Source organism: Micropterus salmoides, unplaced genomic scaffold (assembly GCF_014851395.1).
Source record: "Micropterus salmoides isolate LMB-PRFRI ecotype aquatic unplaced genomic scaffold, ASM1485139v1 Ms_hic_scaffold_14, whole genome shotgun sequence".
Taxonomy (NCBI): Eukaryota; Metazoa; Chordata; class Actinopteri; order Centrarchiformes; family Centrarchidae; genus Micropterus; species Micropterus salmoides.
This window is the reverse complement of record NW_024040485.1, coordinates 23362906-23381130: the sequence shown is the minus strand read 5'-3', so window position 1 is coordinate 23381130 and position 18225 is coordinate 23362906. Positions and strand designations below refer to the sequence as shown.

Sequence of the window (18225 nt, the reverse complement as noted above, 5' to 3'; positions counted from 1 at the left end):
AAATGTTAACTAACTAAGCTGTATAGAAGTTGCAAGCTCTCACTGCACACAAAATATTGTTGATGGGAGCTTCTTCAGTATGTGGGCATTTCACCCACTGTTAACTATAAATAAAGTTAGTCAGTGCTATTCAGTTATTACTGTTGGAGCTTGTATTTGGGCTTGTAATTCTTGTGTACTGTATTAATGAGGAGTTCTATCCTTAGACCACACACATACCCACTCCTCACCTACATTGTGGCTGACAGATTTAAGGACTGTGAGCATTTTGTGCTTATGTACCTGACAACTTATGCCTCAGTACAATTAAAAGTCCAGTCTCTGTGTCGTGACCCGACAACCTATATAGCGAAACATTCCAGAACCAGCTGTATCCTTTTGTACAAGCCTCCATTTTGCCATTTGTAACTATATTCTTATTATGCACTGCCCTCTGTGGACAACTGTTTGCATCTGGATTATGCATACTCACCTACTAGCTCTACTGACAAAGTGCATGGACCAGCAAAAGGACTTTTGTGCACTCTGGTTTCTCAGTTTAAAGGCAAAACCACAGAAAAGCACAACATATTTATGCAGTTTAGTTTGGAATCTGCAATAGTATGTAAAAATGGTCATTGGCAGCACAGATTAACAACACTGTAAGAAGAGATGGGATGTATTATAATGTCAGTCAGGAGACTCAGCAGCAGCTGATGGAAACTTGGGTGAGTTGACTTCCCCCCAGTAGCATTCAGAGAAATACAGTGAGCCCGCAGTGGGTTGTTTTAGCTCACTACAAAACTGCATACCTCTATATAAGACAGTGTGCCACCACATTCTGAGCTGCAATTCACCCTTTGCCAGTGTCATTTTCAGTCAGCCACAAAATGACTCATTGTCTCAGTAAGATATACAACTACATCTGTAGAGGCTTTAATTAACTTTTTATTTAAAAAAAGGCTCAAATTAAATTGAACTTTGGTTTCAGCATTGTAAGATTAAGTCCATGCATCATCAACACCATTGTGGGAACAAGCTGGATGTGCATCTTAATAGGATATGCCACCAACCTGCCAATGACAACCCAAGCCACCTGTTTCAATGTCTCCATTTCATTCTTTTAAAAAAAGAGCACAAACAAGCACACAAAAAAACCTGATACAGATAAACAAAACTGAAGCATAGTGAAGTAACTTTGATATCATCGAATAATAATAAATAACAATATTAAAGCTCACTTTTTATAACGCAGGGAATTTCTGAATTACACACACTCATGCTACACATTTCCCCCACGCATAGGCTGACAAACACACACATAGTTCCACCAAACCTAATGTTTCCAATCTGCCATCCAGAGTCCACTGTAAGCCCTGTTGAGTATCTCTCTCAGTTGCAAGAGCAGCAGGTCCTGCAGGCAGTCCCAGGTCACCCAGAATCTTTCCACTAGACTATATTGGCAGTAACCCATAACCAACCCAAAGCCCACATCTGTCACATAGTGTCTGGCAAGCAGCAGCCGGGACAGGCTCACCAGAGCGGCCCAGCCCACCACGAGGACCCGCATGGAGGCTGTGTCCACCAGCTGAGCTAGGAGGAACCGGGCACACATGGCCGCACGCGTGGCGTGGCCCGAGGGGAAAGAGTAGCGCTCCACAAAGAAGGCGGAGAGGATGTCAGAACGGTTCTGGGCAGGCCTGCGACGTCTGACCACAGTTTTTACAGCTCTGACCAACAGCAGGTCCAACAACAGAGCTGTGATGAGGAAAGACAGAGATACAACATTGGTTTCAGTCTGCATTACAGGCCAACGACCTATTCACAAAGTAACTCAGCTACTTTCCCTTGTTAAACATTTCCCCTCACAATTCCCCCTTTTATAGTAATCTGTTCTAGCCCATCACTCTGCAACTTCTCTACCTTTGTCCTTATCAGAGCAGTCACCTATACCTCTGATTTACTTATTTAGAACTCTATGTATCACTTTATAATAGTAATAGTGAACATATAAGTGGTTTAAAAGTGGTAACAACTGGCTTTAATAATGGTTAATAAATCACTTAGTATCCTACTGCTTTATAGTTCAGACATAAATCATTAATAAGAACACTTTTGTTTGTTGAAAATCCCCATGGCTGGTGCCTATACTACTTGCTGTTTGGTATTAATCCAACTATCCCCAGTATTTCCAAAACACAGTGGCAAACAATAGGATATTATGTGCCCAAAATAGCTCTGGTATTTTCACCACAGCACAAAACAATATAACCGTGTAGGACTTGATCTCTAGCTGTCAGTCAACAGATACAGAGTCTGCACATGTAAATAAAGCATCAGCCATATCACGTGCATGTCTGTCCGTGGCCGTGGATGCCCTCTGCTGCGGCCCAAAAGGTTTCTCTGACGGTCAATTTGCAGCGCCACTAATGCATTATTTGACACTTGGGTGGGTTGATGCGGATTTTGGTCTGTTAAGTTGTGCTATTTCACAATCCAATAACATTGATAACTTAGCCACTGATAACCTTCACTTTGTCCTCACAAGGCTCTACTTTGACACAAATGTGCGTAATAACGCAAAGGCTTTCCCGTAGCTAATGTGGCTATAAACACAAAGGTGCGTGAACATGGGGCACATAAATGACAGCAGATTAGTAATTGTGTATTTTGATTTCGTAATAATAAAGACGTGTTTCTCTGAAGACTAAAATGTTCCAAACTGGCATGCCAAATGTAAGGCGAAGTAAAGAGAGTAAAAACAACAACAAAACTAGGAACATTGTTGCAGTCTAAATGTTCATATTAAATACATAAAAAGGTTATCTGATAATCATGGGTGACAGTCTTAAGAAGCGGATACTTGACTGAATAGGCCTACCTACAGCATAAAATTTATTCATAATTTGATTCCAGGAATCTAAACAAATGTTGATCTATAACCCGACTGGACTCATTCCTAATAACCCGAATTAAAAACAACGAACACACATTCGCTCACCCAGGGTCAAATTCAGCATGATCTCCTGTTCCGCCACACTCTCTCCCCGGAGCAGAGTGTACACAGTGCCGATGAGCCACGGGATGACATGCCCAGATAACTCCACCAGCCGTACCAGGGGCCGTATACCACCCCACGAAGACCCCTCACATGCGCACACCCCGAGCCGCTTGGACAGCCACAAATCTATCGCCAGCAAAAACCGGAGCGTTATCGTGACTATCGGCTGGCTCAGGCTGACGGAAAAGTCTTCAGTTTGCGCCCCAGAGGAAAAGTAAGAACAGCTGGATCCCCGGCGGCGGACGACATGGCACTCTGATGATGCCCGGTTTCCACACACAACTCCACGGCAACTATTCCGTCTGGACGTTGATGAGGACATTGTCATTTGACTAAAGTGTCCACAGCAGTCTCTTCGCCCTTCTTTATCGACCACCAGTGGCGCGTAAACAATTAATGCTGCTGCGCCTTTACTCAAAACATCCTGCAAACCGGGGAGTCCTAATACATGGGGTTAAAATGTCACCTATTCAGAACGGGGCTCTGGTCACGTGGCAACATCATCCCTCCCATTAACATGTAATTAAACTGGCATTTAGTTTTCAATGTATGATCCCCGCTCGATCCCCACCCCGCCATCCCCGTTCTCTTGCAGGTGCTGTCCTTTCTCTGGGGTGTCTGTTTGTATGATGTTTGTGCCCCCCGACCCGTTTCTGCCCCCTTTCCGGCCCGCTGATTAAATAAATAATAAAGAAGACAAAGGATAAATATTAAAACTCACTTGTTAAAGCTAAATCTGTCTGGCACAACATGGTATGCAGCTCCTCATATTGTATTCCAGGCTGCTGGGCAGGACAGGTTTAAAAAAAACAACCAACAACTGGCCTTTAGTTTTAAATGTAGATAATGCAGAGTAACTAACTTCCCAGACATAATGCACTCTTTATTTGCTTAGGCTTCATATTTTATTGGAGATGTGTTTCAGTGCTGCACTTTAATAAAATGTGTCAATCCCTGCGACGACTGCGCCAATCAATCAATCAAAACGCACCACAGTGTGGATGTCTGGATGCGGTCATGTATGCTGCCCTGTGCAGTTGACAGTGGGTGCTTATGTAAATCGCGTGGCCTTCAGGGGGACGTTTCCGCCTTATCTTGATCATCTTTCATCACAGCTGCAGCTGAACAGACGGAACACCTCGCGCACTGAAAATGCCCGGACTGCTGCTCGGAGATGTGTTTCCTGATTTCGAGGCAGAGACCACCACTGGCAAAATTAAACTCCACGAATTTCTCGGTGATTCGTAAGTAGGCTTATTAAATGTGTTTATTGTTGTTGGTTATTGATTCGTAGGCTTAACGAGAATTCAGTTCACTAGAGAGAGAGAGAGAGAGAGAGAGAGAGAGAGAGCGCGAGAGCGAGAGAGAGAGATTGCATGGAGTTCCTGTTACTGATGTTTAACTTCTGCTTTAGACCTTTGGCTATATGCTGTAGGCCTATAGGCTAGAACACCAAAACCTATAAACATATAAAGGTGGAATCTTGGCCTACAAGTGCATATGTCATTTAAAAATAATTTATAATGTGGTGGACAAAAGGACAAACTAATTTGCTCTGGCATGCAGTTATCAACTGCAACAACTGTTTATGACAAGATCAAAGCCTTCATGATCACATGGTGAGATGATCCAAATCAAAAGAATCAGTAAGACCAGACAGAGGTCAAACCTAAAATCCCCCCACCATTTTCCCTCTTGTCATCATTTTAAAAACATTTCAGTTAAAAAGAGGTGACATCCTGTCAGTCTGGTATCAGGTGCATCATTCAGCTTCATCCTATTGTGCAACAATAGTAACCACAAGAAAAAGAGATGTGATGAGAGGAAACCAAGTCAGACTGAAATATGTTTGTGCTTACCGAAGCACTGATCTTGGCATACACCGGACACAGCCTCACTAACCTCTCTTTTCATTCCAGATGGGGAATCCTGTTCTCCCATCCGAGAGACTACACCCCTGTGTGCACCACAGAGCTAGGTCGAGCTGCCAGACTGAGCAGTGAGTTCAGTAAACGCAATGTCAAAATGATCGCGCTGTCCATCGACTTCCTGGAGGATCACCATGGCTGGAGCAAGGTGTGATAGCTACATCCACCTGTTTTCTGACACCACATCCAGAGTAACACACAGTGCTGATCAGTAAAACTGAGGAAGCATGAGGCTGTCCACATTTGGAGGATTCTGTTGTTTTAAACTTAGGCTTTAATCCAAAGCAGGGACGGTGGGAATTGAACCCGGGTCTCTCACACCAAAGGCATGTGTCTTATCCACTTTTCCATTAAAAAACATACTTAGTATCAAATTTGCTAAGCTCTGTCTTCAACCCAGTAAGCATCGCTTTTCGCGAGTCAAAAGAAGTTCAGGCTACCATTGTTTAAATTAGACAGGTTACACATAACCCTTGTTTTAAAAGTGAATTAGATGACTTAGATCTAATTAGATAGTATATTTTAGTGTCCCAAGTCTTAACTACACATGTAAATGCTGTGAAAAGAAACATTTACTTTTCAACCAAAGTTAGCGCAGTGTTAATGTGGAAATCTTGTGACCTGCAAATTTCAAATGCTTACTGGGAGAGCAGGCAACCAGAACATACTGAATGTCCCAAGATTTTTTATAGACATAAAACCTTACAAGACAAACTAGGTTTGATTCCACAGTTTCAGTGGAAAATTTGATAAGATGGTATGTTCAAATGTAATTAACTATGCAGTTAAAGAAAAAAGTCAGCTATGGGTTTGCTATGGGTTCTGCATATTGCACATTTTAGGAGCATCTTATAGCCAAATCTTGTTCTTCTTTATTTTCTTATTTTGTTCAGTTTGCCTCTACTGTCTGTGCTGCCGTACACATTTCTCTTCAATTGTTTTTATCATAAATATCACTTGTTTGGATAAGACAACAGAACTACAGTGTTGCACCAATTTGGTTTAAATAACTAAGGGCTTGTGTCTCTGTACTAACCAGGACATCCTGGCATACAACTGTGAGGAGTCTGCCTGCTGCACGCTGCCTTTTCCCATCATAGCGGACAGTAAACGTGAGCTGGCAGTGGCCCTGGGCATGCTGGACCCTGATGAGAAGGACAAAGATGGCATGCCGCTCACTGCCCGCTGTGTAAGACTTAACAGTCAAAATCAAATGTTTTTAGCCAGCATTCAAACTTAATATCCAATATCTACTCTCAAGCCTACAGTAGAGATTAACCCTCTCAGGCTCCTACTCTCTGTCTCTGTTTGTGTGTAGGTATTTATCATTGGCCCTGACAAAAGGCTGAAACTATCACTCCTCTACCCAGCAACCACTGGGCGCAACTTTGATGAGATTTTGCGAGTGGTGGACTCACTCCAGATCACAGCAGGGAAACGAGTGGCCACACCTGCCGACTGGAAGGTATGTCACGCCTTTCAAAGTGACCTCAGTTGGCACCAATCATTTCAGCAGCTGACTACAGAGATAATAGAAACAGGAATTGACCTGATGCCATGGAGAATAACCCCCATTTCTTTTCCGTGTCTGCCTTCCGCCAGCCTGGAGACTGTGTGATGGTCCCTCCCAGCATGTCTGAGGAGGAGGCTGCCTCTTTGTTCCCAGGTGGTGTCTACACCAAAGACCTGCCCTCTGGCAAGAAGTACCTGCGTTACACGCCCCAGCCATAAGCACAAGCAGAGACAGTACTGATATTCAACACTCGCTTTACAAAATGTCACACAGACTGTCCTATGATCCAGCAGCTCTCAACCCTTGACTTCAAGAACCTTGAGTTCTGATCACCAGGTAGAAAAACAAGTCAGTGGACAAATGACAACCAGTGCCTTTTAGAATATGTAAGACTTTTTAAAGTTTTTACAGTTAAAATAAGTTTTAAACATGTACAGTGTACCAATAATAAAAGCTGCAATGTTGCAGGAGGAAGTGGTTTGTGGTGCCATTTACACTAAGGGTGAGGAAATAATGTGGTCGCCTTGCCTGGGTAGTGAGTACTCATTTTAGGTTTACAATCAATAAACCTGGGATTGTCTACTCTCACATAACTGATTGCTGTAAGTTTGCAATAGTTTTGCCAGGCCACACTGATTATTTTCACAGAAAGTCTTGTGGATTTATTGTATCTATATATAGATCATGGTTATGTAGCGATGAGTATTAGGAGTAATTTTTTACTAAAGAATGATGTTTAGCAAACTCACTGAATAACTCTGTCATGATTTCGGGACTCCACTGTTTAGAAATATCTTAGTGTTGGGCAGCAGAGCTCTCCCTGCCCCCTCTTTGTCATAATTTACTTCTGTTTGAAGGCGGCTGTTAACTCAGCTGTGTAGGATTTGGCGTTCCCCGTCACCGGGTCGACAGCATTGGTGAAGAGCTTATCAACTTTGAGCCTGGGAACTGCTGGCAACAGGTTCCTCTCTGCGACCAGCGGACAGGACAATTTAAGGACAGTGGAGGAATTACAAAGAGGAAATGAAAAGATAAGATAAAATACAGTGAAGATAGAACAAAGGACATGGTTTTTAAAAATGAATGAGCGTGTCACCACTTAGTTGAAGCTCACTAAATTATATATCAAAAGACATTAGTTTGGAGTGACTGGCATGAGCACAGTTCTATCATTTAAATTTTTTATTAGGAATACATTTGAAGGTGTCAGTACTTGCCGGTTTGTGACTTTGGATGGAGCAAGTGAACACTGTAAAATCTGTCGATGTTACCTCCTTCACTCCTGCATCCTGCTCTTTGTTTTGGGTAGAAATGCAACAGTGGATCTACAAGGACAGACAGCCATGGAAAGCTCCAACAGCTTGTCCCCATAAAGGTCTTCTTTACTGTCATCTGCCAGGTGGTGTTAAATCGAGCATGTGTGAAGTCTAAATTCTGCCAGTCATATATCCAGAACCAACTTAACCCCTGACAGATAGTCAGCCACAGAGAGCGGTTTTCCTTCAGGTTCCTTCAAACTGGGCCATTAATAATATCAGGGAAATTAGCAGGGTTAAGACTACTGTTCTTGTCTCTAGTGTGTGGATTTGTCATCACTATTACGTCAGAGAGAGTCAGTTCCAACTTGGCCGCCTCCCACCAGCAGTGTCATCTCTGGTTCATGATGGCTTGGTACTCCCTCTGGTGGGCGAACAGTCGCAGGAACACTTTGTACTTTCTCTCATAGAAGCTAAAAAAATGAAATGTAGAAAATAATTACACAAATCTGATGCATAGTACTGTATGTTTCAGTTTTTATTGTAATAAAAACATGCAGACTTCTTAAATGTGAAGTTTTTCTCATAACCTGGCTGACTTTAAGGAGACTAGTATAACATTTTGGTTTCACCTTGAATGAATGGACTCATTTAACAGAAAAATACCTATAACTCAATCAATCTTTATCTATGTGGGTCATTTTGCACATTTAAAAGCGATGCAATTTCCTTCACATTAGAAATAAATTGTTCTAACATATGGCTCTGTAAAAACGATGCATTCTTACTAAATTGGGCATATATTTGATCCATTTGTTACTATCCCACAGGCCATTACAGCAACCGTGACATCACCAAATATTTGGGGAAAAAACCCTCTTTGTCTCACCTCTGGAGTTCATTGTCAGGCTGAACAACTTTCCCCACTTTAGCCATTTTCTCCATTGCCTCCTAAAACATAAATTGCAAAGACAAATATCCCTCAATAAATCATGTTATGCACATTCGGTTTTAGGCCAGCCGTGACCCAGTTATAGTATTAACACAAGCCAACTGCAGTGGTTTCGATGTGGCTGAGTTTATGACTAATGCAGTGCTGGGGCTCTCTCCTGGCTAAACCTACAAAATCCAGCTACATGACTGTGTGCAGCGCTGAGGATCAGACACAACTGCCTGCTAGTAGTTATGACTGAAAACAGGTGCAGCCTAGTCCAAAGTCTTATTTTTAGTATATCTGGCTTAAAGGCTTGCCATTGTGCTACGAGCTCTGGTACTGAGACACCAAGGGATGATAGCTTGACCTAGCAACAGATTAAATCATCGCTTATATCTTAAACACATAGAGTGCAAATCCACTCTGTGACTGAGGCAAGCAAAGCAATGTAAATTTTGGTTCCACCCAGTAGATGGAGGCATTGAGTCAGTGATTATAAGATCTGTGCCATGTGCATGTAGCGTGGCATTTTACATTTCTGAAGTCAATTTCTTAAATTTCATTAAAATAAGATTGGTTTGCAAACAAATGAATATATTGCACAATAAAATTTCAATGTACAAACATTTAACCCATGAAGTTCAAGTTCACTAGAACAAATTTTGAGAATTATTTTCTCTGTCACACAATTCCCCCACCTTTATGGAAGTGTAATACTAAATAACTGTAGATCCCCTTTAACAGCAAATTTCAGAAGTATCAACAAATTTTACATTTTTGCTTCAATATTAGCACTGTTTTTACTTATTTTCATGGCATTGAAAGATATTAACATAATTAAAAAGATTGTATTAGCACTTGATTTTTATGTTGTTTCAGGCACACAAGGTCCTTCTTACATATTTTCTCCAAAATCCTTAATTACAACATATAGAAATATTTTATGCTTTTCAGAACTAAGCTGTTTAATGCAACCTGCACAAAGCAGTGCATTCAGAAGCACAAAACAACATACAGTGGGCTGATTTACAAGTGTGTTATTGTAGACTGCACAGGCCATTTTAAAATTACAACTACAAATTTTTAATTATTAAGGACAATTTTAAGCTAAAGCTGCATGAAGTCTCAAAAGCCTTTTCTGCCTAAGCCCCTGTCAACTTTATGGCCTTAGTTTACATACTACGGTATGTAATGTAATGTTTGTGTATCACACCACCTGTATAGTGCTGTAGTCCTGTGATGCACATGCACCCAGGACTGCTGCTCCTATTAGCACAGCCTCTATCTGGTCAGGCAACACCACAGGCAATCCTGAAAAGTATAATACTGAAAAAATTAGAATTGGCTTAAGCCTCCACGGGAGATAATGTCCAACAAAAGTTTTGATAACAATGTGGATTATTTAGTAGAAATTGTAGAGAAACAAAAGTTGTTGTGATGCCATTACTTTATATTTTGGGGTGAAATGCCTATTTAGCTAAATTCACAAAACAGTCATCGTCCCTTGTTTATACCTGTAGCGTTGGCATGAATCTGTACAAACAGAGCATTTTTGCTCAACCCGCCACACAGGAAGAGGGTTCTGATGTCATGTCCTGCTTCTTTCATAGCCTCGAGAATATGAAGAGTACCAAGCTGAAACCAGAGAAAAAGACACAAGGGGAATCAGGTTACAGGTAATCAAATACAATCTTCTTTCGTACTTTAAGGTACTTGGATGTCAGACTGAGGCTCAGAGGTGGTCATTTGAAACAAATGAAACACAGTAGACTCACAGCGAGGGCTTGTACAGTGGCCAAATAGAGCAGGGCCAAGTCATCCAAAGTTTGGGAGAGTGACAGTCCGATCACCTGCAAAATGGTAATGAGTCATTCATGAAGAAATGTCTCAGTGCTGAATAATAGGGGTCACCAGACAGTGAAAACCGTAAATGATCTCTAATCAGCGATTTGGTTGTAACAATGTTCACCAGTTATCTGCTCACTGGCTTCCTGCTTCCTGGAGCTGCAGATATGGCCTGGAAACAACAATTAGCTGACTGAACACAGAAATCATTTCATGCTCAACTGATCAAGTTTCTTCTTTGCACTTACAAAATCATGATACTTTTTTGAATGCTTAGCAGTGAATGTAAACTGTTGTCAGTACAATGTTAAAAAAAATAAAGGCGACATCTACAAAAACAAACAAATCGTTTGTGATGCAATGATAATGACCCAGAGCCTGGCTAAAAGTTACCAGTTTCATTTAGCTTCTAGCTAACTGTATCATGCATTTATTTTGTTTAAAAGAATAGTTAAATATTTTGGGAAATACCCAATTTCAATGAGATTATTTATACCACTGTCATGTCTGTGCTTTACGTATGGAGCAGGGACACGATTAGCTTAGCATAGCGAGTGGACAGCTACCATGGCTCTGTCAAAAATTTAAAATTTCTCCCACTAATTAACAAATGTTTGTTTGTTCATTTGTTTAATCAACATCTGTTTAATCGACACACACAAAGAAATGTAAAAACGATAATTTGTGGTTTATGGGGCATGTGGGGCTGTACCCCAACTCCATTTCCATACTTAATTATTTGCTTACTTAATCATAAGCATTATGCTTCCATAATATGCTTTACTAATTATTCCTTATTTACTAAAATGATCAAATTTAACTAAATTGGTTAGAGGAGGGTCTGCAATGATCGCTCCACCTCTGTAGGTTAGGGTGGTAAATAAACTTAAAAACCCACGCTTTGTTTAATAGTATTTTATGTCATAAGTTACACTCTCTCACCATGCCCTTCAAGGTGGGGTCAGCCAGGGGAGACCTGTTCCCGTGAAAGTCTGGCCACAAGTGCAGACTGGAGCCCAGCAGGTCAACAGCAGAACCGGAGTTGGCCATTAAACTCAGGTGGCTGTTCAGGTAGCTGTAGATATTCTCTCCAGTAAAAGGAAGTCTTGGAAAAAGAACAGCAAGCAAATAAAGAGCTCCGTCTGATAAAATGTCATTAAAGATGGTGCTGTATGGACACTACTTTGTTTAGAAAGTTTTACAGGCATTATGACATGACATAGCAGGAATATCTGTTACTAATCACATGTAACAGTAAGCCATGTCAGTAGGTGAGCATGAAAATTATACCAGAGCATTCTTCTTTAATTCTAAGTAAAAGTTAAGCTTCTAACCTTCCCAAAGCTTACTAAACCTTATTATACGTCAGCTGAACAGAGATGACAGCTGTGCTAGAATATTTTCGGGAAGTGCAGCACTAAATGCATCAGCTGACCTCTGCCGTGCCTGTTCCTGGAGCTGGGTGTAAGCGGTGTGACCCTTCACCATGTGGTCGATCTGAGGGAGGACAGAGCAACACAATTTAACAGAAAGTATTAGAGATGACACAGCTAAAGGCATAAAGGCTCGTGAAGATGCAACTTCTGATTTTATATCGTCACTGATTAATTTATCAGTTATTTTCAATTACTGGCCAAAAATGTAATCAATAAAGTGTCAAATACATTTTACAAATTCCCATGAAATTCCCATGGAGCTTAAAGGGATGGTATAAAATGGCTTATTTTGTCAAACCCACAGTTAAAAAACCCAAAAGGTATTTAATAGAAACCAGCCAGAAACCACAAAATATTCTGTTTTTTTACTAATATATATATATATATATATATATATATATATATATATATATATATATATATATATGACTGTTCATAGTTTATAAACATTGTTAATAATAAATTTCTCTACAACTAAAAAAACCCCTGAAATAACTGATGAAATAACTGTCACTCTTACATCATCCATTTATTTACTATAAAGGAGACAGCCTGCTTTAAATGTCATCGTTTATGTGGCCAGATGTGTTGATCACGTCTGGGTGTCTTCTGGGTGCATGGTCACATGGATTTTATACATTTTGTATCTACTTGCATTCAGTTTTCTGTCACTGTGCTGCATAAACCCTGGTCAATAAAGTCATGTATAAAGCTTGAGAGTGGACTGACCAGCCTTCCCGTAGCGCTCTGTCCTCCCTCGTTGAGCCACATGCCAGGCACCATGGCAGACAGGCAGGGCCCCCACACTCCTGGCACAAACAGAGGCTGCTCGCTGAGCTGATGCACACAAAGGTGAAAAATGTAATTTTTTAGTTAGCACTGTATATCTGTATATCACACTAACAATGAGTTTACATCTACAAAGATATGCATGCTCTAAAAGCTAACAGAAATACTTTTTGTACTTATGTTTTAAATGGCAATGGAAACCACTACAGTTTCAATTTCAGATCAACAAAACAAGATTGCCAACAGTTTGCTTCACTACTTACAGTTACTGCCATTGGTCTGTGCACACAGGATAATTTCTACATACAATAACAATTCACTGAACATATAATATATGTAAACATTAAGGAAGAGAGGAAAATATATAAGACTTCTTTTAACTGATTGCACACCTGCGTATTATTTTTACATCACTTCAGAGTTGACTCAGTTAACACACCATAGGCAGTGATTGTATGATTAATTATAGGAGGTATTTTATTATTCATGACATTCTCGGTAAAGTGTGCATGTGTCAGAAAGGTCATCATGGAGATCACACCATGTCTATGTTTTTTAATAGCACATAAGCACAGTGTTTGCTAAACACTGACACTGAAGTGTACAACGGGTAACGTAACCCACTCACCGCCATGTGACAGGTTGATGTCCCACAGATCATTGCCATGCGTGAGGTGATTGGCTGGTCCTCACAGGGCAAGTGAAAGCCTTTTACATCTGCACCTATAACACCTGGGAGGAGTTACATACATAAATACATAAACATTTTTTAATTTTAATTTTTCAGGGGGTGGTAATGTAATATTACCCAAACAAAGTTTACAAAACTCCTGTTAAAGCCCGGTCAAGGACTAATCACAATGATTTGCAGATCAAAAGCTTTAAATCCTTTTAATGTGGTTCTCTAACCTTCACCTGGGATCCAGCAGTGACACTAACTGCTGGAATAATGTTTGTCAAGCTGGTTTGAGTTTGAGGTGGAAGGTTCATCTATGCACGGGAGCAGCGGGTATACATCACTGTGACATGCACAACAAGCGTTTTTTAACCTCTGACTGATGCAACAATGTGTGATCGGCAGAGGTCACAGCCAGAGGGCAGAGGGCAGAGTTCATGAGCAGTTTTATCTCTAAGAACAAAACCAGATGGTTAGGATTTCTGTAACAAAGAAAATACTGCTGCAAGGAAGCTAACAAGGTGTTTACAGATACAGTATACAGCGGCATTAATTAAATTATTAATTATTGTTGCACAGAAAATTAAAGTTGGGGGAGTTTTGGTGGGCAAGCAGTCTAAAATTCACGAGTTAGCTCAACATTCCTGCTTTGATTCTAGTTAGGAATCTTCGTATGTCATCCCCCTCTTGTATCACTACTACTTTCAGCTAACTTTGTGTGCCAATTTCTTCTTTACTCGGTCTGTTTGTCTATACCTGAGCAAATTATCTTGACAACTACTGGCTCAGAGTGCAATAATCTAATGGACAGATGGCTTTGAAATTTACCAAACATCCTCATTTTCTCCCAAAAATACACTATTTGCTTATGGGACTCTTTGTTGGTCAATTTTCAACTTTGTGCACAAGATACTGAAAACTCTTGGCTGGAATTCCATTAGTCTGCTTTATTTTCACATTCCCCTAAGATTAAAAATTGAGTGTTTGCAAGCTGACCTTGTCTAGAACTACAGTCAAGCTAACCTTGTGGCTGTGTGCAAGAAATATCTAAATGTAACCAGAAAATTGTCATGAAGTTTATTTAAGTTCTCTTGTGGATAAGCATCTTAATTTTTGACATTACATACATACAACTTAGACCAAAATGTCAACTTTAGACATTAGCTTTAAATCTTCTACCTCTCTTTTCCATTTCATGTCTTTTGAAGCGTCAAGGTCTAGCAGGGTTGGGCTTATACACCTTGCTTATGACACATTTTTCATGAAATGTGTCAGTTTATATTTTAAAAGCTGTTGCTTCTCAAAGCAACAGGGGAACCTGCAAAGTTACCTTATGCACCTTCGAAAAAATTTATAAAATTTGGCAGAAGAAGATTGGTTCAATAAACAGATTTAGGATGTAATACCAAGGCCTCCAGCATGAGCATCAATGAGAGAAGCAGCAACTGCAGTTCTTGGGTCCAAACCCAAATCTGCTGCTGCCTGCTGGGTGAGGCCGTCCCCCAACGGGCTCCCTGGAGCGCACGTCACACTGCCTGGGTGGCAGAAAACAGCACAGCTTAAATTAAAGATGATGTGTTTGAAAAGATCATAATACAAATGCTCTGTGAAGCTTCCTACCAATATTTTCAGATTTTCTTAAAATCTTACAATATACAATTAATTAACTGTTAGCTTGTTAATTTATTTTACCTATTTTGGAAAAACTGTTTTCGAGGAGATCCTCCAGGCCAATGCTAGTCCAAAAACTGGCATCCCATCCTTCTGGAGGGCAATATGTCCATTTACACACCAGAGTACATAAAGACCTGCGACACGTTGCAGAGTAGTACTGAAACATGTCTCATAATATATTCATTAAAGTACAGCTTGGGGTCACATTAACAGCATCTGGTGAAGGCAACATTTTCAAAAATCAAAATGCTTTTGTTGCTTTCCATGACAAAAAAACTAATTTCTTAGAATTACCCCTGATGTAGAGGACAACCCTATTCTTTCTTTTAAACAGACATTTGATACAAGGATAATGTATCACACAGTCACAATGACCATCATCCAGCAAAGCTCACCGTGTCAAAGAGCCTGTTGCCTTCCAAGACAGGAAGTCTGGAAGGTCAAAAAAGTGAGCAGCTTTGTTCCAGCAGCTTTCTTTTAGATTCTGATGAAAAGACAAGAGGAAAGTGATCACTGAGAGAAATAATAGCACATGCATGTACTACCAGACCTTGACCAACAAACCACTTGCATGGAAACTTCACCATGTTTTGAAGATTCAATCTATCAGATGCCTCCCAAGAAAAATGGCGGTATGGCTGAAAGACTTCTAAAACAACACTAGGCACATGCTGACCAGCCAATACAGACAGGGATAATAAAGCATAGAGATCAGTGGTCCTGTGCTGACCTTGCTCACCTCTCACCTCTTTGAGCCAGAGCAGCTTAGGGGGTTGTATCTCTGGTGACATGACCCCTCCCACCCTGCTCAGGACCCTGTGGCCGGCATTTGTTATACGAGCAGCCTGCTCTTCAGCACGATGGTCCATCCACATCACCACGTTCCTTTGTCTGTCACCTTGGAAGGCAAAATGTAAAGAAAAGACATCATATATACATATACCAATATTTAATACTGCATGGACTGAATATCCCAGATGCAATTCTAACATTAAATTGGTCTATTAGGAGTCATTTAACCTGAGTATCCCCTGTGTCCACCTTGCTTAATTGATAAAAACATGAATCCCTACCATCTGGCAGGGTTCTGCTCTGTAGCTGACCCTGACCTTTGACCTCGTAGTGGAGGAGGGGATATTACCTTTAGGGATCAATAACATACCCCTTCACATTAGACTAAAACAGCATGTCCAAGAAAAAAACACTGTATAACCTAAACTGTGTAATATACCCATAAGGTGTATATTAATGGCGCTTTACAAAGTTTTCCTGAAGCAAAACCTATGAGTGAGTTGTGAGGTACATAGGGTAACAAAGTGTTTCACATACCATCCTGACTGACTGGCACAGGCTGGAAGCTTTGGTCCAAAACCACTAGAGAGCAGGTGGCATCAAAGCCAATCCCTCGTACCAGACTCCTCTCCACACTTTGGGTAACTCGCTGGAATAGATTAAAAATAAATAAATGCTTGGTTTCTTTGCAGTTGACAGGGGGTACATGGAAAGACAGTGAAGTATCTTAGCTAATTTTAAAATTAATTTTAAATATGACTTGTTCGTGTTAAGCAGAAAAATACACATCCAAATAGAACCTCAAACTGGTGCGATGCTGATGTTTAGTAAATGTATTGACAACTAGCTGTCTGTTCAGTACCCAATTCCTACCATAGCAAATTAACAGAGAAGTTGAAATAGTCAGAAAAAAGTGACACAGAAATGGTCGAAAGAGTAAAAGTAATTTATAAAGAGCTGAAATGTTAGCTACATGTAATGGATAAACGGTTAAAATAGTAAGTGGAAAGTAACAGATAACAATTTAAATATCTTAAGATCAGAATAAACACCTAAAACTAATGATGAGCTACTTAAGTGCATCTGATTATGGAGGACATGTTAATAAAAGCTTGGGAAACTGAGATCACCCTACTTTGACCACTGTGCAGCATTTCTCCCAGATCTCAGTGGAGGACTGGACATAATGGTCAGATTGGGGCTCCCAGATGCTGATGGGCTCCTCTGCAGTGCTCTTCAGCAGGCCCGCCCTGGTCACCAGTGCAGCCCTCACACTGGAAGTGCCCACGTCCACTCCAACATAGTAGACCTCTGCCATGAGACGAGCTGAATGTGGAGGAGGGATAGCAGGAGAAGGTCCGGTGTTAAATATTAACTGGTCAATGTCAACCCGTTTCGAAATAGGTGCAGGTAAACAGAGATTTCAACGCAAGAATATCGTACATTTGCTTTTAATTCATTATTTCTTGTCTATGTCTTCTTGGCACATCACACACTGAAATCGTCCTCAAGACCTCAACTGAACACTATCGTTACTAGACTAGTGCAGCAACTGGGAAGATAACGTTAGTGATTTTTCACTAATGATTTGCACAGAAAAACATTTCAAATACGCATTACAGACGTGATCAAACATAGAGGAAATCAGCTAGAACGACCTCTCCGAACTTACCGGAAGATCAAAATATTATTACAGCGCAGAAAAGAAAAAAAAAAAATCAGATTTGAGTTTCTGATAAGTGTACTTTGAGCTGCAGACGGTGGCCGCGACGGAACGCGAAAGCGGCCAAAAAGGACAAAGTCGAAAACGAAGTAAAAACTGGCAAGCACCACGAATGGGTTATTTTAGATTCTCTCTATCATCAAGTTGTTATCTTGTTGTCTTTGGAGAGTCCAGGTTTTTAGAAGGTCAATAGGCCTTGAAAAAAATCACTGCAACACAAACAAAATCTTCATCATTGTGCATTATTATGTACTGGCTATTGTGGGAGATAGGAGTGCATAGCTGTTTTGTTGTTACTCAAGCTGTTTTTTTTTTATCATATTAACACAAACAGACACACAAGAAACAGAGTGGAACTCAAGGGTTACAGCAAGTCATGCCGTTAAGCCAGCATGCACAATGCAAAGGATCCAGAATTGGTGAGACTACATGGTATGCAGCCACCGTTAATGTATTAAACACGTGTTTTCGTGCTATGAAAACTCAAAATATTTTCTGTGAATAAGATCTATGAAAATACTCAACAACATGGGTACAGACAGTGTACATGAATTACACAGCTGAATTAAGGACCAATCTAGTCTACCAATCTAGAGTAGTGTAGTGTTAGGGCTGCAAT

The 18225-nt window shown here is 40.5% G+C and overlaps 3 protein-coding genes across 4 annotated transcripts; 1 reads left to right on the top strand and 2 right to left on the bottom strand.

Annotated features, from left to right (window-relative positions):
* Positions 1–909: 909 nt before the first annotated feature.
* On the bottom strand, positions 910–3800 carry LOC119902399 (phospholipid phosphatase 6-like). The gene is made up of 2 exons (XM_038718555.1): positions 2981–3800; positions 910–1737 (listed from the first exon to the last, which is right to left on the bottom strand). The coding sequence occupies exons 1-2, from the start codon at positions 3366–3368 to the stop codon at positions 1316–1318; spliced, it is 810 nt and encodes a 269-aa protein (XP_038574483.1). The 5' UTR covers positions 3369–3800; the 3' UTR covers positions 910–1315.
* Positions 3801–3899: 99 nt separating this feature from the next.
* On the top strand, positions 3900–6951 carry LOC119902400 (peroxiredoxin-6-like). The gene is made up of 5 exons (XM_038718556.1): positions 3900–4284; positions 4960–5116; positions 6008–6157; positions 6287–6433; positions 6571–6951. Exons 1-5 carry the CDS (start codon positions 4193–4195, stop codon positions 6697–6699), a joined length of 675 nt encoding a protein of 224 aa, XP_038574484.1. The 5' UTR covers positions 3900–4192; the 3' UTR covers positions 6700–6951.
* A 689-nt stretch (positions 6952–7640) lies between these two features.
* fggy (FGGY carbohydrate kinase domain containing) lies at positions 7641–17705 on the bottom strand. Of its 2 annotated transcripts, none has more exons than XM_038718550.1 (16): positions 17556–17705; positions 17019–17209; positions 16421–16532; positions 15838–15989; positions 15487–15575; positions 15110–15225; positions 14824–14952; positions 13370–13473; positions 12682–12789; positions 11952–12013; positions 11459–11621; positions 10447–10521; positions 10186–10306; positions 9888–9982; positions 8627–8688; positions 7641–8210 (listed from the first exon to the last, which is right to left on the bottom strand). In XM_038718550.1, exons 2-16 carry the CDS (start codon positions 17199–17201, stop codon positions 8129–8131), a joined length of 1653 nt encoding a protein of 550 aa, XP_038574478.1. In that variant the 5' UTR covers positions 17202–17209; positions 17556–17705; the 3' UTR covers positions 7641–8128. The 2 variants fall into 2 exon arrangements, with proteins under 2 accessions (XP_038574478.1, XP_038574479.1); XM_038718551.1 differs by lacking the exon at positions 17556–17705 and adding an exon at positions 17327–17514.
* Positions 17706–18225: the final 520 nt, after the last annotated feature.

Coding starts and splice junctions, on each gene's coding strand:
- LOC119902399 (XM_038718555.1), bottom strand. CDS start 3,368: ATGACAATGTCCTCATCAACGTCCAGACGGAATAGTTGCCGTGGAGTT. Junction 1,738..2,980: donor CATGCTGAATTTGACCCTGG/GTGAGCGAATGT, acceptor TCCTCATCACAG/CTCTGTTGTTGGACCTGCTG.
- LOC119902400 (XM_038718556.1), top strand. CDS start 4,193: ATGCCCGGACTGCTGCTCGGAGATGTGTTTCCTGATTTCGAGGCAGAG. Junction 4,285..4,959: donor CACGAATTTCTCGGTGATTC/GTAAGTAGGCTT, acceptor TTTTCATTCCAG/ATGGGGAATCCTGTTCTCCC. Junction 6,434..6,570: donor CCACACCTGCCGACTGGAAG/GTATGTCACGCC, acceptor GCCTTCCGCCAG/CCTGGAGACTGTGTGATGGT.
- fggy (XM_038718550.1), bottom strand. CDS start 17,201: ATGGCAGAGGTCTACTATGTTGGAGTGGACGTGGGCACTTCCAGTGTG. Junction 12,014..12,681: donor AGAGCGCTACGGGAAGGCTG/GTCAGTCCACTC, acceptor GTCCTCCCTCAG/ATCGACCACATGGTGAAGGG. Junction 8,211..8,626: donor CCTGACAATGAACTCCAGAG/GTGAGACAAAGA, acceptor TCATTTTTTTAG/CTTCTATGAGAGAAAGTACA.